The sequence below is a fragment of the Rhineura floridana genome, chromosome 13 (assembly GCF_030035675.1).
Source record: "Rhineura floridana isolate rRhiFlo1 chromosome 13, rRhiFlo1.hap2, whole genome shotgun sequence".
In the NCBI taxonomy this organism is placed as follows: Eukaryota; Metazoa; Chordata; class Lepidosauria; order Squamata; family Rhineuridae; genus Rhineura; species Rhineura floridana.
In genome coordinates this window covers 41,254,277-41,281,909 of record NC_084492.1, presented here as the reverse complement: position 1 = coordinate 41,281,909, position 27,633 = coordinate 41,254,277, and the positions used below count along the sequence as shown (strand labels likewise).

The 27,633-nt window shown below is 50.8% G+C and overlaps 2 protein-coding genes across 2 annotated transcripts; one reads left to right on the top strand and one right to left on the bottom strand.

Moving 5' to 3' along the window:
* Positions 1–392: 392 nt before the first annotated feature.
* TAT (tyrosine aminotransferase) lies at positions 393–9,257 on the bottom strand. The gene is made up of 12 exons (XM_061594197.1): positions 9,121–9,257; positions 7,350–7,586; positions 7,138–7,242; positions 5,873–5,940; positions 5,358–5,516; positions 4,850–4,988; positions 4,666–4,718; positions 4,253–4,405; positions 3,378–3,506; positions 1,955–2,038; positions 1,732–1,830; positions 393–1,095 (listed from the first exon to the last, which is right to left on the bottom strand). The coding sequence occupies exons 2-12, from the start codon at positions 7,582–7,584 to the stop codon at positions 952–954; spliced, it is 1,368 nt and encodes a 455-aa protein (XP_061450181.1). The 5' UTR covers positions 7,585–7,586; positions 9,121–9,257; the 3' UTR covers positions 393–951.
* Positions 9,258–20,601: 11,344 nt separating this feature from the next.
* On the top strand, positions 20,602–23,644 carry MARVELD3 (MARVEL domain containing 3). The gene is made up of 2 exons (XM_061594301.1): positions 20,602–20,991; positions 22,362–23,644. Exons 1-2 carry the CDS (start codon positions 20,787–20,789, stop codon positions 22,973–22,975), a joined length of 819 nt encoding a protein of 272 aa, XP_061450285.1. The 5' UTR covers positions 20,602–20,786; the 3' UTR covers positions 22,976–23,644.
* Positions 23,645–27,633: the final 3,989 nt, after the last annotated feature.

Sequence of the window (27,633 nt, the reverse complement as noted above, 5' to 3'; positions counted from 1 at the left end):
GGTATCCCCCCCCTTGACCCCCACAGCCCAAAGCCAGCCTTGAGAAGGCAACAGTGAGGTTAAATGCAGTTCTCGTGGGAGGACCCTTATGCTCCCCCCCCCGCCCGACTTCTTTGCTGGATCAAGAATGTGATGACAGCAGCAGGTCTGTAGGTGTTCCATCTGAGATGGATCTCCCTGGTACTACAAGGGCTCCCATCCTGCCTGCCTTGCCCTAGCAGGAATGGAAAGGTGAGAAGCTGGTCTCACACCTGCTGAAACTGCGCTCACTCGCAGTGGCAGCTGTCCGGCTCTCTCTGGGTCTTTCCCAGGCTACAGCTTTTCTTGGTGGTGGTGGTAGAAGGGAGTTTCACACACACACAAAAGAAAGCCAGTCCTCTGCAGAAGATCACTATTTTCCATGCATTTATTCATACAAAAGGTATAATAACTTATTAACTTCAAAGAGGCAGCAGAGGAAGGGGGCCAGGGAGGGGGGACCCCGGTGTTCCTTGTGGCCTGTGCAACAAGCCCAGGGCTCAGCGCTGCCTCTGCAGAAGGACAGGTGGGCCTCCAGGCCTTCGGCTCCAGTTAGGGAGGTGGGGCAGGGCCTTTCCCATGGGCATCCCAGAGGCTCCAGCGACAGCTCATCACGCCACTGCAGAGGCTGGCAGGAGCCCCCAATGCCCAGTGCCACCCGCTGAGGTTCTTTCGCCTGCCCCTGCCCTGGGCATTGGGAGGGGGGTTCCAGCAGGGAAGGAGTGTCTCTGTGTGCATCCTCCACACTGTGGGCTGAAGAGGGACCAATTCCAGACAAGCATCATGGCAGGGGGTGGGGGGAGTCTTTGGAGGCTGCGGCACACAGGAGGGGAGCAGAGGCAGTGGGCAGGGGCCAGCCAGGCCCTGTGAGCATGATGCACTGCAGACGGAGTGGAGGCAGGTAGGCGGGCGGGCGTGGGTGTGGGGCCCTCGCTACTTGTCACATTCCAGGTCCTGGGATCCTTCGCCACCTTCATAGTGCCTCTCACAGAACTGCTGGATGCGTCGACAGGCCTCCACCATCATCTCCTCAGGCACCGTGATCACCACACGGAAGAAGTTGGGGTACTCGAAGCACTGCCGGGAGAAACAGGAGAGCCCAGCTGAGCCGGGGGCAGCCCGGGCCATGGACCACAGCACTGGTCCTGAGGAGCCCTTCCCTCCCTCCCTCCCTCGGTAGCAGCAGCAGCAGCAGCTGCCCCACAGACCAGGAAAGAGGAAGTGCCAGAGACCCCTGAGCGGCCTTCGCCTGTGCCTTGGTGCCCCCGTGGCCCCCAGACTCTGACGCTAACACAGCAGAGGGCGCCTGGGGTGGGCGCCTGGGGTGGCTTGGGGGGAAGGGGGGCTGGTAGCCCTGCTTTGCATGCAGAAGGTCCTCCTGGGGAGGGGCTGCTCTCTGCCCCAGATCTTGAAGGGCTGTTGCCAGTTAGGGCAGACCAAAGGCAGCCAGTGTGGGGCCCTCCAGGGCTAACAGTGAAGAACAAAGATGCAGCCCAGCAGCCCCTGGAGGGCACCACCTTGGCTTCCTCCGGCATAAAGGAGCCTGTCTGGACTCCGCAATGAGGCATGTCATGGTGTTCTTACACTCAGAGGGGTGGGATGAGCCCTTCCTGGCCCAAACCGACATCTGACCTTTGCTGATTCTGCTCAAAAGGGGTCACCTTTCTTCATGCACCTGCATGCCAGAGCCCTCCTGCAATGAAAGATGCTTACCGTAGCCGGCAGACAGAAGACTGACTGCTCCGCGATGAGCCTCTCTGTGAACTCCACATCATTCTCGAACTCTGGGAAGTGCTCCATCTGAATGCCCACCTGCAGCAAGGAAGGGAAGCGCTGAGTAAAAGACGGCCTGGGTGGTGTCGGCCCCTCTGGCCAGCCTCAGGTGGCACCCTTGGAGCTCTGCAAGTGCCCTCTTGGGGCAGGAAGCGCCACTCACCATGAGGTACATGGCTCCTGAAGGACGGACTGGCTGCAGCCCACAGACAGCGGAGAGGGCAGCAAAGCAGAGGTCAGCGTTGGACTGCAAGGTTCAGGACACAGAAGAATCAGGTCACACTGCAGGACTCAGCATCTCAGGGCCCCTTGCCACAGGGAACACCTGACAGGGCTGTGGCTTCTGGTTGTGAGGCAAGGCTTCAAGGGCACATTGACACCAATGGATTTAAACTCGCCCATCCCAAGAATTAACGGGGCTACAAAAAAGCAAACATCTGCCTGCCAGCAGCATCTGCACTTGTGCTACGCTCTTTTCCCAATGCTCCTGGTCTGTGCATTTCTCCCTGGCTGCCATTTCTTTCTGTGTGCCATGAATTTTGGCTCCTCACCAAACTTTTGAAACTGTTTTTGGCTCTGGTGTGTTCTGGGGGAGAATATTTTAGATTCTAGATTTCCACTTCTAGATGCACACCGAACAGGGAAGCTTTCACAAGAACCCGGAAACATAAGAAACCGTCTTATGCTGGGTCAGATCAGTGGCCTGTCTAGCTCAGTATTGTCTGCACTGACCGGCAGCAGCTCTCCAGGGATTTGGGCAGCAGCCTGTCCCACCTTATCTGGAGATGCTGCTGCTGGAACGGGCCCTCCCGCATGCACAGCAGAGGCTCTGCCACGGAGCTGGGCCCTTCCTTCCAAAAATGGTTGATTCTGTCATGTATAACAAGAGCGCACCACAGAAAAGGTGCTCTTTCCTCAGTATCTTCAAAAAAGAACTTAAACAGAGACCTCATAAATATGCAAACTGACTTAAATATAACAGCTTCACTGATCAATTAATGCCAAGCCAGATTATAGTGAACCAATTGGTTGCAAGGGTCATCCTTAGCAAAAGGCACTGGGGGGTAGTCAGTGTTCAGCCACCCACCCCCCAGCCAGTGCTGCTCCTCAGGGTAAGAAGAGTCACATGGCCCCTTCCCATCACCCAAGAGGTTGGAAAATATGAGCAAGAGGAGCTCTGTGGGGCATAGGCTCTCCCTGTCCCTTTCTCTCCCTGCCCCTTTCTAGCCAGTCTTCAGTTCCAGCTCTGCTTTTATTCATGGATTTGTTCCTTTTCTTTTATTGAAGTACACATATTACAGCACCATAGAATCACAGAACAGTAGAGTTGGAAGGGGCCAAGAAGGCCATCTAGTCCAACCCCTGCTCAATGCAGGAATCCAGCTTAAAGCATCCCCGACAGACAGTTGTCTGTCCAGCTGCCTCTTGAAGGCCTCCAGTATTGGAGAGCCCACCACCTCCCTAGGTCATTGGTTCCATTGTCCTACCACTCTAACACTTAGGAGATTTTTCCCTGATGTTGAACCGAAATCTGTCTTCCTGTAACTTGAGCCCACTCCTGGTCCTTGAAAAGAAGGGGGATGTACCTTGAGGAAGCTGAGGGTGTTGTGGTAGAACTCAGGAGATGTCCCACGGAGGATGCGGCCGAGGGCTCCCTGGACCACTGTGCAGGGCCCCAGGATCCTCTGGCTGAGCCGCAGGAGACTGTCTCTGATCTGGAAGACAGACGGGCAGAGGAGAGCTCAGTGGGAGGGCCGGCACCTGGTCCCAGAGGTGATCCAACAAGGTGAACAGCCAGGGAAGTGTTGCCTATCACCTGCTGGCACAGAGGGTGCTCTGGAGGGGCTATCTTTTGAACAGCTTGGCGGAGGGGTGTTGCCCCAGGTGGCTAAAGATGTGCTGCTCTGATTGCAGCTTTGCATTGGTTATGATATTTTGTGCTGATAGTGTAGTTTGCTCTGAGCTGGACCTGTATGTTAGGCTGTAGTTGATCTATGTTTTCTTGCTATGAAGTAAAACCTTAATCATAATAAAAAAATCCAACAGAGCAAGACAGCCCAGCCCATTCGTCAGCCACAGCAAGAGTCCTCCCGTGGTTAACGTGGCCTTCATGGTTCAAACCAAAGGCACCGCTGGGAAGGTGGGAGAAAGCAGGGCCCACCTGCAGGTGCCTCCTTGGCCTTCTCAGGAGGCAGCTGCTGTCAGAGCACGTTTGGGGGGAACAACTTGAGGAGGCTTGCCCTTGCCAGGCTTCAGGGCGGGGCGGGGTGGGGGAGCTGCTTCCTTGACATCGTAGCCTGCACAAACAGGGCCCATTGGGGCATGAAGGGCCCGTGAAGCTGGTCAGGCCTCAGAGAGCGGCTGCAAAGGGGTGGGGGGGGGATGAGCTACTTTGCTCCACCAGGTCAGCTGCTGGACCAGAAGCAGAAGGGATGGGCAGCACCAGGGTCTGCTTACTTACCTCTTTCCCAAAGATGTCCCGGCGATCGTGTATGAGAATCCAGCCCATCCTCCAGCCGGGGACCAGCCACCGTTTGGCTAGGCCTCCACAGGACAGGATGGGCACATTGGTGCTCAGCTTTGCAAGGGACTCATATTTGCAGTCTTCAAACACCTGGGGGTACAGAAGGAGCCAGGAAAGGCTTTAAAGACAGGCAGGCAGACCCGGGGGGCTTGAGTGCTGCTGGGCTGTGTGGAGCAGGGAGTGCTCTGGGTCTGGATTGGCAGCTGGCTCTGATGAGGGGGGGGCGAGCCATCTCAGGCAGACATCCTCTCCAGCTGCCCCCCTCCCGCCATGTGTCAGGTGGGAGGGGGCTCCTCCTGGGAAGAAGGGTCCTGCTTGCCCATGCTCAGGGGAATGTCCGCCTCACTCACCATCTCCGCGTAGATCTCATCGGCCAAGATGGGGATGCACTGCCTGGAGGCCACTGGGCAGGAAGAAAGACAGGAGCCCCGTCAGCCACTCAGACCAGGAGGCAACTGCAGCTCTGGCGCCAAGCAGCCCAAGGCCTGCTGCAGAAGCACACACTGACCGGAGACCAGGAGGGGGGAGGCTCACCTGCCAAGATCTTCTGCAGGTGGCTTTTGCTGAAGACGGAGCCACAGGGGTTGGACGGGTTGTTCACAATCAGGCAAGCCGTCTTGTCGTCCACCAGTGACTCCATTTGCTTCAGGTCGATTTCCCATGACTTCTCTGGCTGTGGTGAGGAAGAGGGGAGGGTGAGCAATGCCTCCTCCAGCCTGGCACCAGGAGACAGCGACTATCTGCTCACTCACATCTTGGGGCCTCCTGGGCTCAGGACGGGCCAGAGGTGCTGGGGAGGCAATAGGGGGGTACTGCCAGCTGGCCAGAACACCAGCCTCCCCGATCTTCTTGGAGAGCCCTGCCTGGTCCACAGAGCTGGAGGAGAAGCACAGTTCTCCAGACCTTGAAACCGGGTCACCAGGCAGCCCTTCTTTCTAGCTGGGCTCTGTGGGAGAGACAGGTGGAGGGCCCTGCCAGGAGGAGGGCCTGCTGTGCCGTGCCCCACCGTGGTATGCTGTGCCCCCCTCTGCCCCCAGCTCACCAAGAGGTTGTAGAACTTGACATCGATGCCCAGGGACTGAGCCAAGGTTTTGTAGAGGGAGAAGCCAGGACGCGGCACCAGGATGTTCTGCCCAGGATTGGCAAGCACCGCCAAGGCCAGCTCAATGGCCTGACTGCAGCCGCTGGTCAGGATCACATCCTGCGAAGAAGGAGAGGGTGGGGCAGGTGGCCGTGAGCCTGGGGGGCAACAAAGGCTACTTACTCTGCTTAGGGTAGGCTGGCCAACAAGGCAGGAATGACTAGCCCAGAAGAACCACAAAGGCAGAGGGAGGGGCGGGTGGGGGGGAGGATGGGGGAAGGGTCTCTTCATCAGCTCCTTCTGGAAATGCCTTCCCAGGACCCTGGGGTGGGCTGGGAGAAGGAGTGTGTGTGTGTGTGGGGGTCCCATTAGATAGGATCAGGTGGCAATACTTGCAAGGGCACGCTTAGTGGCCACCCTGGGCTCCTACTGGGAGGAAGAGCAGGATGTCAATTTAATTTAATAATAATAGTTACCTGGGCTTCCAAGGGGGCTTCTGGGCAGTTGTAGTAGCCAGCCACCACCTCCCGGCAAGACAAGTAACCTGTGTTGGGGATTGCCAGAGGAGGTGCTCTGTTAGTCTTTTGCAGCAGCAGCAAGCAGCACTCTTGTGGCACCGCAGATTGCTTGGGGAGGGAGCACTTCTCCCTTGGGGGCACCTGCTTGGCCACTGAGAGAACAGGATGTTGGACTAGACGGGCCCCTTTGCCCTGATCCAGGAGGCTCTTCTGATGTTCTTAAGGACTAGGCCAGAGGCATAGCCGATACTAGCCCTGCTCAGAGTAGATCCACAGAAGTTTTATTTATTTGTTTATTTTTATTTAATAACATTTATATACTTCTTAAATGTAGACCTGTAAGCACTTCACAAAAAACATTATCAATGAATACTTAAAAACAAATAATTAAAAACAGATTTAAAACAATTAAAACAGCTACTAACTAAAAACATTAAAACAGATCAACGTCTATGTGAACATGACTAACTTAGTTCCATTAATGTCAATGGATCTACTCGGAGTAGGGCTCCAGTAGTTACAATCCAAGCCAATTTATTATGGCATAATAAGCTTTTGTGGACAGCAGTCCACTTCATCAGATGCAAGTACATGGAAATCTATGTCATGACAAACCAGTCAGTCTTCAGGGTGCCACAAGCCTCCCTGCTGTGCTGGAGAGACAGTGAAGTGAAGGCCTTGGCCCCTTGCCGGAGAGCCAGGGTGGCATAGTGGTTAAGGTGTTGGACTGCGACCTGGGAGACCAGGGTTTGAATCCCCACACAGCCATGAAGCTCACTGGGTGACCTTGGGCCAGTCACTACCTCTCAGCTTCAGAGAGAGGCAATGGTAAAAACCCCTCTGAATACCGCTTACCATGAAAACCCTATTCAGAGGGTCACCATAAGTCCCTTCGACTTGAAGGCAGTCCATTTCATTTTTATTTTTGGCCCCTTGCCAGACCACCGCTGAGCTCCATTCTGAGGTTGGGGAGGGTCCCATTCCCATCCCATCCCCACCCCTTTGGCTCTGCCTCGTGGCTTGTGGCTGACCTGGATCTTTCACTAAGATCCCCCCGGTGCTCCTCTCTGAGTAAGTGCCTTCCCCACATAGACTTACTTGGCTCTTGCCATGGGGGCACCCTGCAGAACTGCTGCAGGAAAGAGCCTTCCTCTGCAGCCAGGAGGCCACCCTTGCCCTGTGTGCCTTCTCCATCCACCCCTCCTGCTGGACCTGGAACTTACCCACTGAGGGGGCATAGCCGTTATATCGCCCAGAATCGAGGGCCTCCTTCATCGCTTCTGTGACCTCATCATCTGTGGGGAGGTTCCCAAAGACTGTGGGGTCCCCTATGGGGAAATGAGAGGCAGGCGTGTCCGTGGTCATGGAGTTGGGGTAGCCTCAAAGCATCAGCTGGAGCCCCACCCCACCCGCTCCCTGTGGCCCCCTGGCTCACCTATGGACAGAGAAATCAGGGGCTTCTGAGGGTTGGGCTCCACCTTCATGCTGTCCACAATAGCTCGAATGGGGTTGAAGGTCCTCTTAGACATGTCAGAGGCCCTCACCGCCCAGTGGGGCTTGCGGCCTTTTCCCCGGCCCACCGAAGGGGCCTTCCCATTGAGGCTGACATGGACATCAAGGATGGAGGGCAGGGACTTCTTGCCGTTCACCTGGATCAGGTAGGAATCCATCTCTGGAAGGGAGACACAAAGAGGCAGGTTGGCCAGAGTCCTCTGGCCACTGTGCTCTCAGCCCTAAGCAGCTAGTCCACTCTCCTTTGATAGCCGGCCCTGGCAGAGCTGGCTGGAGACATGGCCACGAGCACGCAATGTCCAGGAGCCACACCAGCCACGCCTCTCCTGCGCAGGCCCCACAGCAGGCAACAGATAAAGCAGGATAGAGAAGTGGGGGGGGGAGGGAGCTGCAGGTGGGCAGGGGCCAGCCTGGGTGGATGGAGAAATGTGTTTGCACTCTAAGCCCTCCTCCCCATGGGGGTGGGGGTAACGTGAATGAAGGCACGGCTGTGGGCATGGGGGGGAGGCTGCTTGAGTTCCCTTCCAGACATAATTGTGTCGCTGTGCCTGAGAGGCAGAGGCACCATTTTGGATCCCTCCTCAGCATAATGCTGACCTACCTTGAAGGGTTGCTGTTAGGATTATTGAGAGAACATAGGTGAAGCGCTGTGAGAACTCCAAAAGGGGAGTGCAAATAAATGTCAGTTTACGCTGAAGAATCTTGTAAAGTATTTTAGGCTATTTATCTTTAAACAGTGAGACCATGAAGTCGATTTAATGTACAGAAGCAGATTAAGAGCAAAAGGAAGTAATTTTTCAAAGCCCTTTTAAGAAGCCAAAATCTGAGTCTCAGTCCCAGACAGCCGGGGGACCTCTGGCAGTGGGGGGTGGGAGGGAGTGGGGAGGGCTAATCAGTATGGACTGCCCTGCTGGGAGTGCTGGGCAAAGACCAGCCACATTGGACACAGAGGAAAAGGCAGGGAAGGGGCCCCTGCATTCACCCCCAGTGAGCGGCGCCTTTGCCCCTTTCCTCCCCCTCCCCTGGCCAAAGGGCCATCTGGGCACAGCTGGAGAGAGTGGAGGGGGCCAAGCTGCTGGGAGGTGGCCAAGGAGCCAGCAGAGCTGCAAGAGGCAGCCAGGGGGGGCAGGCAGAAGGCGGGCACTGGAGAGGCAGAGGCTGCCAAGACGCTGCCATCGCCAGCTGCAAAAGGCCAAGGAACTTCTCCGCATTGGCTGAAAAGGCAGCCCCAGTCACAGGCGACGGGGCCCTTCTCTGCCTCCCCAGATAAGGCCAGCCTGAGTCCCCCACCAGAGCCACCTCACATCCAGGCTCCCCCAGACCCATGAGCTGGCTGGCCAGCCTGGGGCCACGGTGCCACACCCTGCAGCCCCCCACTCTCTCCAGGAGCCCAAACTCAGCTCCTTCTGCAAAGCCTCCCCCTGGCCCAGGATGCCGCTAGTCCTTTGCTGCACCAGGTGCTTCCAGTGGGCCTGGTCAGGTCACACACCCCTACTCTCCAGGGTGGTTACATCCTGGTGGGGGAAGGCGCATGCCAAGAAGGGGCCCCATGTCCTGCCTCCGTCACTTTACTCTGGCCATTCACGCCGCCCTTGTTCCCAGCAGAGGAGTCCATTGCTGGCCCTCCAACCCAGAACTCTGGGGACTGGCTCAGACCCCTGCGCTGACTGGTGTCACGCCATGGAGTGCCTTACCTGAGACACCCTCAGATGGGCAGATGCGGCTGCGTGTGCTGGCAAGGTTGGGCGAGTGGACCAGAGACCTGCAGTGATGATGCAGCTGGCAGGCCACTCTCCCTGCTCTGGAGCTGCTGGATGGGAAGAGGGGAGCCTGCCTGGGACCCTTTTATGTGGGGCAGGCGGGCAGGAGCAAGACACGGCCCCCTTGCAGATCTCCAGCCAAGAACTGGGTGTCAACATGGAGGCCTTTATCCATTGGCTGACAGGGAGGGCTGCCCTCCCTCCCAGGACGCCCCCCAACACAGCTATGGTCTGGCTCCAAACATCTGGAGCAAACACTGCCTGCACGTTAACCCTTTCGGAGCCTTGCAGCTCCCCAGTCCTGCTGCAGAAGGGGGGCAGTGAAATTGGGGTAGCCACCCCCACCCCAGCCTTGGCATGTCAGGTGCGTGTGCACACACACACACCCATGCAAGTTGCAACCGTAGTGACATCCCCTGCAGAAGATTTGCCCTGTGGCAGCTAGAGAACAAGGTGTTTGCATTCACTGCCTCAGCGGTCTGAGGCTCAGTCTGCAGTCTTGGTATGTGGTGGCGCCTGATGCAACCGGCTGGGCCCCTTCCATCTTCTGGAACTCCACGTTGCAAAGCGCTAATGAGTCCCAAATGTTCCCCCCTCACGCACACGCTGGAGAAGAGGAGGTGCCCCAGTTCACACAGTGGCAACAACAGCCTTGCCACCCTCCTCCAGCCACAGGCCAGCTTGCCCCACCCCACCGCTGGAGATCAAGGATGTCTGCCTGGCTGGCAGCCCAGTCCTCTCCAGGCAGAGTGGCAGCTCTTGCACCTGGGGCCCGGGAAAGGAGGAAGAGGCCGCCTGGCACACTGGCACAGAGAGCAAGGCCGGACTGTGCCCCTGAGCAAAAGGTGCCCATCTGTTGGCAGAGTGGGCCAAGATGGGGGCCCTGGCACTGGGGGCTGCTGCCCAGCCCCCTTTCTTACAGGCCTTTTTTCTCTCCAACTGGCACTGGGAGGGTCTCCGTGCCAAGGAGCCCCCCCAGCACCAGGTCTCTGCTTTGCCAAGATCAGCACTGAGGACAGAGGATAGGGTGATTGGCAGTGCCACACTGGCACCTCTCTCACGTGGTTGATTCCTGGGCCCCACCCGGGCCACTGCTGCTGGACTCTCCCTCCAGCTCAAAGCTCCAGGCTCTGTGACCTCGTTCCCCACCACCCGCCTCCAGCATTGGGGTGCCAGGACGCTCTCCCCAGCCCTGGAGGCTTCAGCAGAGGGAGGGTGGCCTTGAGACACTCCCCCCCCATGTGCTTGGCAAGGGGTCGTGTCTTCCTCCCACCCGGATGATGCAACCCCAGTGACTCTACCTGTCACCTGGTGTGGCTGCAGGAGCCATTTGCGCAGTGACAGCTGATCGCCTTGACTTACATAAGGCTGGGGGAGGGGCTGCAGAAGACACGCTCAGCCCTTGCACACTCATTCGTCATGCACACTCAGGCCTCGCAGGTGCTGCTTGTGTGAGCACAGCCAAGAAGAAAGTGTGTGTGTCCCCCACCCCCATGAGACAGGCTGGCCTGCAGTCTCTACCCTCTCTGGGGCAGAATCTCGGGTGGGGCAGGGCAGAGCACAGGGAATGATGGCTGCGGGGTCAGTTTAGGCCAGCAGAAGGAAGATGGACGCCCAGCCCAGTGAATGCATCAGTAGCTCTTCCAGCCCTCACTCCCCTCAGCCCAGATTCCCTCAATCCGCAGAAGCAGATTCTCCGCTTTCCCCCCACACAGCCTGCTCAGCGTCACCTTCTGGCTTCCCTAGCCTTAAGGACATTCCAAGAGCCCTGGTGCTGCATTCTAGTCCAAGTCCAGAGTATCCTGGTCCCACAGTGGCCAACCCGATGCCCATTATGGGATGCTCACAAGCAGGACCTGCGTACAAGAGTGGCACTCTCCCCTCCTGCAGCTTCCAGCAACTGGTTTTTGGAAGCATCCAACCTCTGGCAGTGGAGTCAGGTTGAGCATCCACGATGCTGTCTTGAAGCAAAGCACAGCCAACCCACCCATGAACTGTGCCTCCAGCTTAGCAGGAGGCACAGGTGATGCTGTTGCCAGGGCCAAATGTAGGCAGGTGAGGGGGGCTCAGGATGCCTCCCTGGGGCTGCAAGTCTAAGGGCCTCTTTGCAAGGTGTGCAGAACTGTGCCCCAGGCCTGCCTTGGGCAATCATTCCCTGGTCAGTTTTTAACAGCCACTGCAACATCCTCAGTTGTTGTTTCTTTAGCTGCCGGGGGGCAGGAGGGGGGCCACAGATTAGTCTGCAGCTTAGGGGTTGCCTGGAGCTTCTCAGCCCCACTGGGGCCCCAGGAAAACTGCCTTGCTCCCCTGAGGGCCTTGGAGGATGACCCTCTGCCACTGGAAACAGGCACATTCCTGGGGCGACCAATGCTGGGCTTTGCATCCACCGACCCCCTTCTCTGAATGGGAGGACAGGCTCAAGGCAGCTTCCTGCTTGCAGGCCTACCAGCAGCCCTTGGGTCCTTTGCTTAACAGGAGATGCCACTTCAGAGACGGGGGGGGGGGAGGCAATGCCTCCCCACAGGTTCCAAGCAATTTCCGCTTGCCCCTCTTTGCTCCCTCCTGTGATTAGATGGTGGCTTCACTCTCTTTTAGGTGGGTTAATTCTGCTCCTCTGCCTGCCATCAAGTTGCACCAGTAAAATTGTTGTTTATGTCTTGCACCACCAAAGACCTGCACAGGGCCCCATGGAGGACAATGAACTCAGTGCCTCAATGGGCTGGGAGGACACAATGACTTGTGTTTTGGGACTCTCCACACAGCAAACAATTGTGCAATGGGAAGGGCGTGTAAAGGAAGGCAGCTGGAGCCGCCTTATCCCATTTGTGGAAAGCTCTCATTCCCCCCTCCCACCCCCCTGTGAAACCAAAGTCAATATTGGCCCATTTCATCAGAAGTGTTTGATTTGTGACTTCACATTCTCATCCTCTTGCCTGATCTGTTGCATTGCAGCCGCTGCCCTCTTCACCTCCATGGCCTTGAAGCAGACAAGTGCCAACAGACCATGACTGGCTTCAATAGGGGGGCCTTTTAGCACGCCACCTCCTTTGCAGGTGCCTTCTCGTCAGTGTAGCAAGAACAATTGTATCCCACGCAAGCAGTAAACTAAACATACTTTGTTGGCCTCACTATTTGTATAATTTCAGAAGACTGACATGGCCCCTGGAGGGGTGATGAAGCCCCTCCCAAATGCACCAGCAACATCAGTGCTCTTTGCTCTGCCCATTTGTATGTTCTTAATCTCCTCCAAAGACGGTGAGGCATCTGATCCTTCAGATCACCCTCTCATCTATTTTTAAGTATTGTAAATGAAGGAGTCTCCATGTCAGTTAAAGCTTTATGGGGGAGGGGTTGAGACAAGACTCTTCATGTCTGATTCATATTCTTTCACTAAGACTTCGAACCTAGTTTACCTCTTGGTGGCATTTTCCTTATTTGACTGATTAGAGATGAAAGAATGCACCTGCTGCAAATGAAACAAATTCACTTGTGTATGTTGTAATGTATGCCTTAATTAGCCTGGAGCACAATTTAGGGGGGGCTGGACCAAGATGGCGGCTTGACCTGATAGTTCCCTGTCTTAATTGCTCAAAGTGACCCATACGCAATACAAAATACAGTAAAATGCAGCTAAAAATAGAAGGAACCAACAGGAAATGTCTCAAGGATCTCATTCTCCTAACAAAAACTGTATATTCTAAATTATTTTAAAGCACTACCACTCAGTGAAACTTCAGGACACAAGTTCTCCAGTACGTGAAAGTGATATGGCGACTTTGGGAAAATGACAGCTAATAAGAGATTAGAGTATTGAAACTAACACAGAGCAGAAAATGGGAAGGTGCATGCAGGAGATAAAGAACAATTTGACAGAGGGTTGGAAAGTGGTATTGCTGCCCCTGGGAGGGAAGGCAGATCTTATTGGAAGATTGGAATCACTAACTGGAAAGATGGAAAAAACTTTAAAATTACGCCAAAAAATGAAAGACAGTAATAGGAAAATGGGGGGAAATGGTGACACAGAAGGTTGCTTTCTTGTGAGCTCCATGGCTGCCTCCTAATTTGCTGGCTTTATTGTTTTAAACTTTTATTGTATTGTTTATGGTTTTAGCATTTTAAAATTTTGTTTAGTATTTTGTGATTGAGTCTAAAGTTTAAAGTTTACAACCTGAGGTAAAACCGATTGGCCGCTCGTGTGCTCTAATTTGGAGTATTTCCTGTGTTTTTTTATGAGTTAACGACAAGGGAGGATTTGTTAAGTAAGTAAGTAAGTAAAGTTTATTTCCAGGGCCAAAGGCCAACGGAATACAGAATCTATACAGACCAACGTACAAGATTAAAATAGAATCTAATAAAAAACATTCTAAATAAATTACTGCTAAACACAAAACATAAGGTCACATTGATAAAATTTTGACTATGGATTTGCTCCATTGTTATCAGAGTCAAGGAATCAGGGAACTTTTAAAATTGGCCCTTAGATTTCGGGCAGCTATGGTGAACAACGAAACATTGTATGTGATCTCAGGATTAAAATCAGACATTAAAATTTTTATTTGTTCCTCAATTGAGATCGACCTGTCATAATACAACCAATTCCTAAGAAATCTAGTTCGAGGATTATGATATATTGGACAAAAGAATAATATATGGGGAAGATCTTCATCAGAAGAACCGCAGATACAAAGCCTTTGGGCATTAGGGGTATCGGAAAGCCAACCTTCTCTAACTGCATTAGGCAGCGAGAAGAAACGCAAGGCAGTAAAGGCTTGTCTTAAAGCTATGGGGAGAGAGGATAAAAGGTAAAGTGAACATTCAGAGTCAAGCTTAAAACTCCAGAACCATGGAGCAGCCTTGGAGTTGATGAGCAATAATCTATCGACTTTGTGGGAGTGATGGAAGATGACTTCTTGAAGGCGGATGGGGTTTGAGATCGAATTAAATTCCCAAGGGGAAATATGATAATTACAGATCAAATTCCCTAGATTGTTATTCCACAGTTTGGAAGCCAAAGGTTGAATAGTGCAGAGTTTTAGAAGTTTTTCATCCGGGATAGAATCAAACGGTCTCAAAAACTTCATAAGTGCAAAATGAATACGGGCAGAGATCGGGGGGAGATCAGTCTCCGAACGCATCATAGCAGCTGATGTTCCTTTTGGCAATGACAATATGCGCCTAAGGAAGTCATTTTGAGAGGATTCTAAAGTCTTTAAATTATTATTTTCCCATCCCCAAACTGTTACGCCATAGAGCATTTGAGGAATCACTTTAGCTTTAAAGATTTTCAAAATAGGAGAAATTAAATGGCCTTCTGAAGTGCGGTAGAATTTTAATAAAGCTCCTATTGTTTTAGATACCAAAGTTTTGATGTATTGTATGTGAGGTTTCCAGGATAAGGTGTCAGAAAATAGTATCCCCAAGTATTTATATGTTCGAGACTGCACAAGCTGGGTACCAGCCATCTGCCAGCGGTGGCCTTTATATCTGTTTCCAAAAACTAGGATATTTGTTTTATCATAGTTTACTTTTAAGTTTTCGTTAGTACAATAAATTTGTAAATTATTTAATAACCTTCGTAGGCCAAGAGGTGTTAAGGAAAGGAGGACCATGTTGTCGGCATAAAGTAAGACAGATACTTTCCTACTGCCAACGGATGGTGGAAAAAATTGCGGGCCAGATAGAGCAGTGATGACATTGTTCAGAAATAAATTAAAGAGAAGGGGAGCTAACAAGCAACCTTGTTTAACTCCCTTCTCAACCCTTATTGGGTCAGATAGAGCTCCTGTCCTGCTATCTCTCACCAGAGCAAAGGTATTAATATGAAGTGCTCTGATGAGATAGAGTAGACGTGGATCGATGTTCAGATCATATAACTTGGACCATAATAAATTCCTATCGATCGAATCGAAGGCTGCGGCAAGATCCACAAAAGCCGCGTATAGATGTTTAGTTGGGCCTACGATACTCTGTCTCGCTAAAAAGTATAGGGACAGACAGTGGTCAGTTGGAGAAGACCCTTTTCGGAAGCCTATTTGTTCTGGGTAAATTATCTGGTGAGTGTCAACCCAGTCATTCAGCTTATTGAGCAGAAATTTGCTGTATAGTTTAGAAGCTACATTCAATAAGCTGATGGGCCTATAGTTGGAAGGAGCTAAAGGGTCTCCTTTCTTATAGATAGGGATAATACTATTTTCCCAACCTTCTGGGATCATACCAGAGTCGTTAATACTGGTGAATAGTTGAGCGAGAAGAGGGGCCCACCACTCGGGAAATTGTCTGAAAATCTCGGGCGGTAGGAAATCCTTTCCTGGAGCTTTCCCATTTTTTAATGTATCTATTAGGGATTTTATTTCATTCGCAGTAACAGGTGGCCAGGATGGCATGTTGCCGATATTTAGCATGAAAGAATTAGTATTAATAAGTGTTTTTGCATGATAAAGATTAGAGAAGTGAGAGTACCAAACATCCAGTGGAATCTGTGCAGCATTAGAATTATTGGCAGAAGAGGTTCCAGATTTGACTATCTGCCAAAATTTACGGTCCTGGTGTTCAGAAATTGCTGAGCTTAAACGTTGCCAGCTTGATAAGGCAAACTTACCTTTTTTCTCCTTTAGGAGGCTTTTGTAAGAGGCCTTTGTCGTTTTAAAAGCCAGGTAGGTTTGCTGTGTCCTGAATTTCAGGAAAAGCGAAACAGATGACTTAAGGTTTCTTTTTGCAACTCTGCATTCCTGATCAAACCAGGATGATAAATTGGAGTTATAAGTCGGACCGTTATAATGTCAAATTAAAAGGGGTCTGAGATTAGAGAGGATGGTTTGAAAGGCTGAAAAGGGATCTTGAGAATCATCAATAACTGATTTATGCAGGAAATGAAATAGACTGCTATTAAAAAGGGAATTGCAAGTAGTAATAAGATGTTCAGACCATGGGGTTCTTTTCATTATTTTCTGACGGACCTGAGAGGAAGAAAAGGGTATAATGTTATTATTAGCAATCTTCAGCCTTAAGGAAAGTGGAAAATGATCACTCTCAACACGAAGGTCTACTGAAAATTCAATAATATCCTCAAGGAACTTATGAGACACCAAGATATAATCAATTAAGCTAGCACCATGTAATGTCCAATAGGTAAAGGAGCCTTTAGATGTATCAAATGGAGTACCATTTAGAATGACCAAAGAGTGAATTGAGGCTAATTCGATGAGCAAAGGGCCCTGGGTGTTTGACTTTTGATCTTGTAAACCGTAATTCAAAAAGATATCATGAGTTAATGGGTTATGATTAGAGGAGATAAAGTTATATGGCCAAGAGTTACCAATTCTGGCATTCAAATCTCCACAAAGGATTATTCTATCATGTGGGAATTTAGTCTCCAAATGAGATAGAACATCTTCCAACCTGGCCCATAAGTTGGAGGCATCATCGGTGTAACTTAGGTTAGGGGGAAGGTAGATATTAATACAGATCATATAATCAGACCATAGTCCTTTTAACCTTAACACCTGAATATTAAGAGGGAGAGTTGTAGAAATTAGTTCAATCGATAGATTACAGGACTTTGATACAAAAGTTGTAAGGCCCCCACTAGGGCGGCCCTTCCCCGTGGGTTTTACTGCTAAAGTAGAATAAGATAAAAAGTCTATCAAGTTCATAGTTGTTGAAGATAACGCCCACGTTTCCTGTAAGCAAATGATCGAAAAGGTATTTAGATATTCAATAAAGTCGGTTTCCTGGCGTTTATTCTCCCAACCGTTTATATTCCAGGAAAGGATGGATAACGATCAAGAGGGGCTGATTTCATCGAAAAAACAGGAGGGGACAATACACCCATTTTGAGCTAAAGGTTTTAAGGAGGTACTAACTGGGGGAACCACTAAATTTGTTACTGAGGGTTGTGACACTGTAAGATTCAATTGGGGACGAGGATTAGGAACGTTTTTAACAGAGTCATATATGGATATCTCTGGAGGATTATTGACTTCTGATTTTGAAGGAGAAGAGTCTTTAACTACAGAGATCTTGTCAGTCAACCAATGATTGGTCTTATGCTCAGGTGAGCTCTTCCTTAAGTCCAGATGCACTGGATCTAGACTCCCTAAGGTGGGTAACGAACCGGGGTTATGAGACTGCAATATTAACTCTGGCATCTGGGAAGGGTTGAGACTTTCTTTTGAGAGTTGCGTAGTGTTAATTTGCGTTGTTAACGTTCTATCCTCGATAGCTAAGATTAAAGCTCTGAGGCGGGCAACCATTTGTTCGCATTCCTTCGAATCTTGCTCATTGCATAAATCAACAAGCATCTGTTCTTCCGGTACCATAGAAGAAATCAAGGAGCTCTCAGCTACTTCATTCTTGTCTGTAGTGACTTGTGTAAGTCTTGTGGAGATTTCCATAGAATCCTGTGTCTCAATTGACCTTGAAATCAGTAACGTCTTTATATTAGTTTGCATAGAGCCTACTTCATTAGATGTAATATGAGTTAGCAATTTCAATGGAGGTACAGCATTTTCAAATAATCTAGATATCTGGATATTTTGGGGTAAAAAGGAAGATCTTTTATCATATATTAAGTTCACAATAGCAGAATTTCGGAAAGTTATTACTGCTCTGGCTTTTCTGTAGTTATGGAATAGATATTGAATAGATAGATTTGTTAAGAGAGGAGCACATAAGTAGTGCTCTGTTTTGAAGTTGTTTTATTGTTTTATTGCTGCCTTGCCGGTTTTTATTGCACTGAGTGGACGATGACGGCGAAAGATTTTAGCAGAAGTGCCTGGCATTTTTCTGGGCCCAGTGCTCTTCAACGGACCAAGGAATTTCAGAATAAAATCGCCCTATGCTGTATAGATTACACCAAAATCTTTGATTGTGTAGATCATGAAAAACTATGGAATGGTTTAAAAGAAATGGGGGTGCCACTGCATCTGATTGTCCTGATGCGCAACCTATACTCTGGACAAGAGGCTACTGTAAGGACAGAATATGGAAAAACCGATTGGTTCCCTATCAGAAAGGGTGTGGGACAGGGATGCATTTTATCATCCTATTTATTTAATCTATACACAGAACATATCATACGGAAAGCAGGATTGGACCAAGATGAAGGAGGTGTGAAAACTGGAGGGAAAAATAATAATTTAAGAAATGCAGATGATACCATACTACAAGCAGAAACCAGTAACGATTTGAAACGAATGCTGATGAAAGTTAAAGAGGAAAGCACAAAAGCAGGACTACAGCTGTACGTCAAAAAGACTAAAGTAATGACAACAGAAGATTTATGTAACTTTAAAGTTGACAATGGGGACATTGAACTTGTCAAGGATTATCAATACCTCGGTACAGTCATTAACCAAAAGGGAGACAATAGTCAAGAAATCAGAAGAAGGCTAGGACCGGGGAGGGCCGCTATGAGAGAACTAGAAAAGGTCCTCAAATGCAAAGATGTATCACTGAACACTAAAGTCAGGATCATTCAGACCATGGTATTTCTGATCTCTATGTATGGATGTGAAAGTTGGACAGTGAAAAAAGCAGATAGGAGAAAAATCAACTCATTTGAAATGTGGTGTTGGAGGAGAGCTTTGCGCATACCATGGACTGTGAAAAAGACAAATAATTGAGTGTTGGAACAAATTAAACCAGAACTATCACTAGAAGCTAAAATGATGAAACTGAGGTTATCATACTTTGGACACATAATGAGAAGACATGATTCATTAGAAAAGATAATAATGCTGGGAAAACAGAAGGGAGTAGAAAAAGAGAAAGGCCAAACAAGAGACGGATTGATTCCATAAAGGAAGCCACAGACCCGAACTTACAAGATCTGAACAGGGTGGTTCATGACAGATGCTCTTGGAGGTCACTGATTCATAGGGTCGCCATAAGTCGTAGTCGACTTGGAGGCACATAACAATAACAACAAAGCATACATTGGGACAAAGACCTAAATTTACGTATTCATACCAGGAAGTTGTTCAACAAAGGAAGGTCCCTTGCCATTTCTCCAATCAACACAAAAGGGCTCATTCTCTTCAAGAGCCCCCCTATAAATGCAGGATATCTAAGGAAGACATACTCTCATATGTAACTTATCTAAATAACATCCCTGTTTCATGGTAGAGTCATGGGGATGGCCCTGTGTTTAGAGAAGATTTATCTCTCATGTCTGTCCTTCATAATATTTTTATTCTACCCAGAAATTATTTTAGGAGCACCCAAGCTAATTATAACTTGGATAGAACCAGATATGACACAAGCAAAAGATCAAATAATCTCCCAGACTCAGGAGATGGACATGGGTTTAAGAAAAGCAGGGAGAAAATTCAAGCTCTCCACTTTAATACCCAATGTCTGCTTTGCCAACCCCCGACTGATATCATGGAATATTGCTGGGTGGCAGAGCACATGTGTATATCACGTTTAGCCAATTTCTTCTGCTGTATGATACTCTTTGTCTCCAAGAAACTTGGTTATTGGACACATCAACTTTTCTGCTGCAAGGGTTTAGTTCTTCTCTGCTACCTGCAATAAAATTTCATCAGAAAAGTAGAGCTGGGGAGGCTTGGCCACATTAATTTTGATGAAACTCAATGTTGTGGCTGAGATAATTTACCAATCCAAATCTAACTTTATATTATCGGTATTGGGGGGGACAAGCTGGGATCTTTAATTTGTCTTAATGTATATTTGCCGCCTGATAAAAATGAAGATTCAGAGTTAAAGGGGAAGCACATCAGAGCAAATCCCACCAGCTGGGTGCTTTAATCTTCAGGAAGAAAGGCTGACGCCATGACAAAGAAGCCAGCAAGCGAAGGGGACCTTCCAGCTGGCCACTGCTGCGCCTTTCTAATGCAGCATGTTACTTCCTTGTCTTGTTTACCTGCAAGAAAGGAGATGCCTTCAGCAAAGATGGTGTACCTGCAGCTGGGAATCCCTCAGGAGAACCTCTCCATTTGCAATCCCAGCTGGGAAGCAGAGGAGGAAGGTGGCAAGTGGGGGCCGCAGGAGAGCAAGACCTAGAGAAGCGACAGGGCAGGCGTCCTCCGCGGGTGCTCCTCAGCTGCTTTCTGGGGTCTGGCCCAACTGCTGTTGGCGTGAACCTCTGGGACACAGGGACTGCTAGGTCTTGGCTACTGACATAATGGGACACAGTTATAGTGCCCAGATTAATGAGTTATGTGTGTTTAAGAAAAGGCAAACAGAAGTAAATCCCTTTGCTTTGTTACTTTTGGGAACATCAGAGCGGCAATTGTTTCCGTCTATCTATGTGGAGCGTCTGAGAATAACAAAGGCACAAGAAGTAACGGTATTCTTTAAAGGGCCATAAATGGAGTCATGAGGTGGAGAGATCAAGCAACCGCTCCTAAAGGAAGCCTCCGTGTGCAGCCAGCACCAGTTGCGGAGGGAGGGCCACGCTCCGGCCCTGCTCTGCGGCTCCCCTGGCAACAGGGGGCTGGCTAGAGGGCGCACTCTGGCCGGACCCAGCCGCAGGCTCTCCTAGGCCAGGGCGGGGACTGAAATCCCAGCAGCCTCGGCCAGCTTCCTCCTGGAGGGGCGCCGCCCTCACCTGGCCCCGCTGGCTCCTGCGACGGGCCATGACGGCGGCCGGGCAGAGCCCGGAGGTGCGGCGTTGGGATCTGGCGCCGGGAGGAGGGGGGCGCTGGGGGGAGCAGCGGCCGCCCTCCCCCGCCTGGCCCACCCGAAGCGCGCTGCCCTCTGCGGGCGCACCTGCGGAGAAGCGGCGGGACGGAGGCGGCCTCCTGAACGGGCCGCTCTGCCGCGCCCTGTGCACGGCCAGAGGTGAGGGGCCGCGGGGCCGGATCCGCTGCGCTGCCGGCGGGGGGGTTGCAACGTCAAAGGCCCTCCCTGCGTGGGATGTATAAGGAGCTCTTGGGGGCGGCCGCCTGGGCTCGTGCCGTGGGCCCTTCCCCGCGACCGCTGCCAGCGGTGGCTTCGGAGCAGCGTCTGACCACACGCAGAGTGCCTCTTCCCGGAGCAGCTACGACCCACCGCCCCTTTCAGGCCTTCAGTGGAGTGTAACTCAGCCGGACACGTTATGTAGCTGCCAATTGATTATCAGTGGGTCCAATCAGGGCCCGCGCCTCTCGCATTCTGGCCTATGGGGCGCCTGGCCCTGACACGACCCTCCGATTAACAGCTAGTAGCTGAACAAGAACGCGCTGCAGGCGCCTCCAGTCGGGCCGGTGCTCTGGCCTGCCAGTCAAGGGAGCGCCGCCTCTTCGATGCCCTGGCAGTCCCAGGCCTGGGGGAGGCAGCCTGCCATTGCCCCAGGCACAGGTGGGGAGCGGCGGTCGCTAACTGCCCAACAGCAGCAAGCGGAGAGCCCCTGAGAGGGAGACCCGTCTCCCTCCAGCCGGCAAGGGTGACAGGGGCTGCTGCTCCGCGGCCCCTGCAGACGGGCAAGTGCCCCCCCCAGGGAGCCTCAGAGTCCTGCCTCGGTCATCGGAACTCCCTCAGGCCAACTGGCTGCGCAGAGGTTGGCGCTGGCCTAAAATCCGGGGGTGAAGGGGAGAGGTGTAGGCCCCGGATGAAAAGTATTTTGCTTGGGGTGGAGAGGGGGGCACAGGCACAGGCCCACCTCAGCCGTGGCCGGGGGGAGGGCAAGCAGGGAAGGAAGGACAATTGGTGCCAGTTATCCCAAAGCCCAGTGCAGTCAAGTGGGCTTAGGTTCAAGCCCACCGGCAGCCCTGCACCCAGCACCTGGGCTTGGAGCAGGGCAGGATTAAGACATGGTGAGGCCCTCCGCCATGTCAAGATCCAGAGGCCCCACCCCACAAAAAATAAAGAGGCAAGGATGGGATTCACGGAAATGAAGCCTGGTGTGGAATGGGACTCTAGGCTCACTCCCATTGCCTCCTCTGGAGGTTGGGCAACCTGTGGGTGATGCAAGTAGCCCAGCAGCCCTGGAAGGGAAGTGGGTTGGGACAAGGGTTGCAAATTTTGGTGATGGGTTTTTTGTGGAAGGTTATTTAAGCCAAAGCCATTTCAATTGTAATAAAATGTCTTTGTTGTCACTGCCATGGTTAGAGGCTCCTCCTTATGCAGGGCCCTAAGCCGTGGCTTGCTTGGCTTGCGCTGTGCCGGGAGGGTTTCCTGCTTCCAGTATGAGCGGGTGGTGGTAACTGAGCATCTGTTGCTGCTTCTTCCAGCTTGCTGCCAGCTCCTCCAGCTCCTCCTCTGTCTACTGACGCTCATCTGCAGCTCGGTCTCCTACCACTCAGCGGGCGGCTACACCGGTCTCCTCAGCCTGGGGAGCATTTACTACTACCAGTACGGAGGGGCCTACAGTGGCTTCAGCGGAGCTGACGGGGAAAAGGCACAGCGGCTGGATGCCCAGTTCCAGCAGCTCAAGGTGCCACCAGCCCAGGTGGCCATGGCAGTTGGAGGGGCGCTCATGGCCTTTGCCTGCTCCCAGATTGTGGCTGGGCTGTTCCGGGTGCCATGGCGTTGCCCAGCCTGGCTGGTGGCAGAGGCCCTTCTGGATGTGGCCATTGCAGCTGGTCTCGTGCCAGCCTTGTACTTCTACTACCACAGCCTCCACGCAGTCTACGTCTCCTCTCTGTGCAAGGAACGCGAGAGCCTCTACCACAGCAAAGGCTACAGTGGCTTTGGCTGCAGCTTGCACGGGGCAGAGATTGCCGTGGGCTTCTTTGCTGGGGCAGCCATCGTGGCCTTCTCCTTGGCTGCTGTCTTGGCTGTCCGGGGCTTCAGGACTGTCCGGATGCTCCAGGCAAAGCCGCCGTCGCAGAGCTACGAGATCTAGGCTAGCCTCCGTGCCTCAGCTGGGGAGGGAAGCCGTATATTAATCCAAGCTAAGCAGTGCGCCTTTGGATCATGGGCTGGGGTGATGAGAACCAGATGGCTTTAACAAGACCTACCTCCACGCTCTGTAAATGTTCTCCCCCGCTTCTATTTCTTCTACCTTGTGTCCATCTGGGGCAGGCTGAACTAGACTTCTCCCTGCTCACCTTTAACACAGAACGTCACCTGGAACAGCAAGAAGAGCAACTGAATGAAGGAGCAGTTGCTCCCACGCTGGCTTTCTCTCTCCCCCCCCCCTTCTCTTTTATACTGGGCCTGTTAGATTGTGACCCTTTGGACAGAGCCTTTTCTTGCCTTTTAAAATATGCCTTGGGGCAAGCTGGTGAGTGGCCATCTTTGGTATGTCATAGAACAGCTCCAGTCCTGGCCTAGATGGGCAAAGATCCAAGCCTTTCTGTCCCCCTACCTCCCATCTCCACTCTACTGGTCTAAAAATGCCAGGCAAACCCTCTTTCTCCCTCCACTCACATCACTGAGCTGATTCCTTGTTGAGGAGGTGCATTTGCCTTGAAAGGGCTTCTCCTAGATGGGCTGTGCAGACTGTTTCAATTATTTTAATTATGCAATATAGTACTTCTGTATAACAATAAAAACCACTACTTCCTAATAAGCTCCTCAGTGCATATACCACTAGCAATCTTGGATCTTGCCTTTGAGCAAGAGTTGCTGCACTTGATTGCCTTAATGTATACACAATCTCTCTCTTGCACACACATGTGCACATATGCACGCTACCTGAAGGGGCCAGAGAACAGAGAAAACTCAGTCTCTTAAAAGGAAGCCAGTCCACTTCCAGGGGGTACATTTAGCTGCCTTTCCAGAAATACACAGTAGAAATGCAATACCTTGAATACCTCAAATTCTTTGGGGTCCTATTTAACTTGGAATTGAGTACACTCTGCTTTGAAACTTTGGGGGGAAATGCCCAACGTGATCTCGAATCACAGACTTCTGTCTCTTCATACTAAAGGACAATTTTGGTGCATGTCCAAAAATGTTCCTATCCAACAAACGTTTTTCCTGTTGCCTGGCCCCCTTCCACCCCAAGAATAACATTGTATGTGTATGTACTGCCTTCAGGTCGATTCTGACTTATGGCGACCCTATGAATAGGGTTTTTTCATGAGGCTGAGAGGCAGTAACTAGCCCAAGGTCACCCAGTGAGCTTCATGGCTATGTGGGGATTCGAACCCTGGTCTCCCAGGTCAAAGTCCAACACGTTAACCACTACATCACACTGGCTCTCCTAATAACAGTAAGAGGTATTTGAGAAACCTTTGATGGAGGGATTGGGAAGCTGGGCCCTCCAGCCAGCTGTTATTCAGCCATCCTGCCTGGAGCTGATGGAAAACAGCCCACCCTCTGGGGCAGCCATTCTCTGCTGTGTGCACTTCAAGGCACAGAAAGCACAATGACTGTAAGGATTTTGTTATTCAACATATTTGCACCCTATCCCATATTCAGCTCACAACCCCTCAGGCAGGCTGGGAGCTGGACCCGCCTGTGATAAAAGTGCAGCACAGTCCATTTTTCCACACAGACTGTCTTCACGACAAGGCTGTACCTTCCACTGTGGGAAACTGAGTAAGAGAGACTTCTCAGCCTCTGCCAAAAGATCCTTTAGGGCAGGGACGAGGATCCTGGACCTTCCTGCTCTTGTTGGACTCCCAGCCAGCAATGTCTAGATAGCCACAGGCTCACTATCCCTGCTTAATGTAGTTGTCAGCCCAATTTGTACCTCTCAGGCCCCAGCCATTGTAGTCTCAGGTCTCAATTAATTTTGCTTCAGGCCCTGAGTTTGGGCCCCCAAGCAAAACCCTTCCACAAGGACATGGGTGAAGGCAGGAATGAAGAACTGGTGTTGGACTAGCTCTCACTAGCCTCAAGCAGCATAGCCAGTGATGATGGGAGTTGCAGTAAAGCAACATTTCTGGAGGGCCATAGGTTAGCCAGTCCGGCCCTTAATAAGTCACACTTCATTGCCAGTGGAGGCATCAGAGCTAGTGGTTGCCTCTTCCAAGGGGAGGAAGGAGAGGGGCACTCCACTGAAGTGGAGGTGTTAAAAGGGTTGGACTAGAACCTGGGTTCACATCTCCCACAACCACCTTAAAACTCACTGGGTGACCTTGGGCCAGTCACTCATCTCAGCCTTACCTACCTACCTGAGAGAGTTGCTCTGAGGCCAACAGGGGGGCGGGGGGGGAGAGAAGAGAGGCACCTTCTGTGCCACTTTGACTTTTCCTCCAAGGAGGTTAGATACAAAAGTGTAATAAATAAAAGGCTAAGCCTCACGCCACCCCTGAAGAATGAGCTGCTTGCTCGAAGGACAAGCCCGCCCACCCCTTGTCGGGGCCTGCCCTGCCACTGAAGTGCAGAAGCCTCTCTTTCTCAGATTTGTAGTGCCGCCGCCACCTGGCTCCTCCTATGAGGCACACAGAGCTGTTTGCTCAGGCAGGTTCAACCAACCTTGCTCGCTGCTGGGGTGCAGGAGGCAGTGAGGAGACAACTGCTGCGGACTGGCTAGACTCCTGGAGGCCGTAGGCCAGGGCTGCCCCGTTTAGCTGTTATGGGCACTACAGAGGCCCTAAAGCCCAGCCAGCAAGCCTCACGGGAGACCAGGGAACTGACTGACTCAGCAGCTGCAGAGCAGCAACCAAGCCCTTAGGGCTCTTCTTTCCCAAGCCCTCGTGACACAGGCTCCCTTCTGCTGAACCCAACAGCCTTCTCTCATTCTTCTCCCCACCCCCCTTTTCAGGGTATTTCCTCCCACCCTCCACTTACCTTTCTGATGAGTTGGCCTCTGGCCTGCAGAAACTCACACATTCCCTAGCCTTGTTAGGGATTCCCAGAGCTCTTTGGTCTTCACAACCACAGCAGAAGCAACAGAGATATCCTTGGAACCCTGTTTGGGCTGCACCAGCTCCACCACCAGCCGCCAGTGAGATTTCCATAACAAATGACGCCTGGAGATGCCCCAGTTCCAGGTAACATCACCTCCCTTGTGACAGCACCAGAGCTGGTTCTAGCCCTGCTTGCTCGCTAGGATGCACATCAGGTAAGCAGGCCTCACCAGGAGAGAGGCAGCCGGCAACACTCCTGGCAGTCCCCCAAAAGGTCCCATGCTGGACGTCAGCAGTTTAAATCAACCTTAACAGGGTCCTCAAAAAGGAGTTATATTGAATATCTTGAATTAAAAACTGATCATGATTGAATACAAATATTTTATAAAACCAGCATGAACTAACTAGTAAATCTCTATGTAACTTCAAATCAGTGCCCGTGCAGAAGGTGCCAAATGCAGTCAAACACGTTTTGACAGATGTCTTCCTATCAGTTATAAGACCACTGAAGGAATACACTACAAAGGACAACAATCTAAACACATTATGTACACGTGGCAAGTGGTCCTCAGAGGATTCTGTAATTGTAACATCAAAGGAGGTATATATGCTATACAATGCCCTTGTAATCGTATGTATACTGGTATGACAACTATAAGAATTAAAATGGTGAGCATAAAAGTTGCATTAAAAATAAAATACTACATGCTCCATGGTGAATTATTATGAGTTGTGGACATACTGTAAAGAACTTAAAATTTTGGATTCTTGAGAAGGTTACAGGAATAGGAAGACAACTGGAAACAAGACTGAAAAGAAGGGAATTATTCTGGATATGTTCTCTGAGGACTATGGTGGCCAATGGACTAAATGAAGATTTAAATTGGACTGGGCTATGGCTTTTGGAATCTCTGCTCTTTGTATGACATCATAGGAATTTGAATTGTATCGTTGCAACATATTTACTGCTTTAAAGAAAATCACTTGGCTCATATGCGGCAGTGACTCTAATGCCATTTTCTCTATGGTAAAGTGCCTCTGTTGGACTACGAAGGAGTAATGTAACCATTGAGAAATCTCAGCTGTGGGAGGTTATTTGCTGAGCGGCTGGAGAAGCAAATTTCACAGTTGCTTTTCACCTCTAGGCTTAGTAGGGAATATGCCGATATTAATCTAACTGAAAAGGTTTCGAAAACACAACAATCTGCCTGAGGACCATTTAATGTGGATGGGCATGTTTCTTACAAACATTTCCCAACATAAAACTAATGTCACCTTACAATAATTGATTTTGAGTTTCAGTGGTTCAAAACAAAGTATCATTCAGAATGAAATTACAAGGTACCATCTGTAATTCAGTAACATGAGAGCATTGGTCAGGGTCTGAGTACTTTTGCAAGGCACTGTATGCCAACAAAACTGCGGGTATTAATTGTGAAATCCTTGCTTTTTATTATTATTGCATTATATTAACATTTGATGATAAATTTATCAGCCCCCATTTATGAAAGAAAAGAAGGTAAGCGGCATTATGGCATTCTTCTTAAACAGCCGATTTAGGAAATGCAGAGGCACCTACCCTGTATAGTTAATGTCTTTGTCTTTGCCTTAGTGTATCATCAGTACAAGGCCACTGAGGAAGACATCTGTCAAAACGTGTTTGGCCACATTTTGTATCTTATCATCTATGGACATTGATCTAAAGTTATATGTAGAGATTTACTGGTTAGTTCATGCTGGTTTTGTAAAATGTTTTAAA

Bases quoted from the DNA above. Each gene is read 5' to 3' on its own strand.
- TAT (XM_061594197.1), bottom strand. From the start codon at position 7,584: ATGGATTCCTACCTGATCCAGGTGAACGGCAAGAAGTCCCTGCCCTCC. The intron at 5,941-7,137 runs GTAAGTTCCAGG...TCCCCAACACAG, and splicing joins CGGCTATGCCCCCTCAGTGG to GTTACTTGTCTTGCCGGGAG. The intron at 1,096-1,731 runs GTAAGCATCTTT...TTCTCCCGGCAG, and splicing joins TCTTCTGTCTGCCGGCTACG to TGCTTCGAGTACCCCAACTT.
- MARVELD3 (XM_061594301.1), top strand. From the start codon at position 20,787: ATGACGGCGGCCGGGCAGAGCCCGGAGGTGCGGCGTTGGGATCTGGCG. The intron at 20,992-22,361 runs GTGAGGGGCCGC...TGCTTCTTCCAG, and splicing joins CGCCCTGTGCACGGCCAGAG to CTTGCTGCCAGCTCCTCCAG.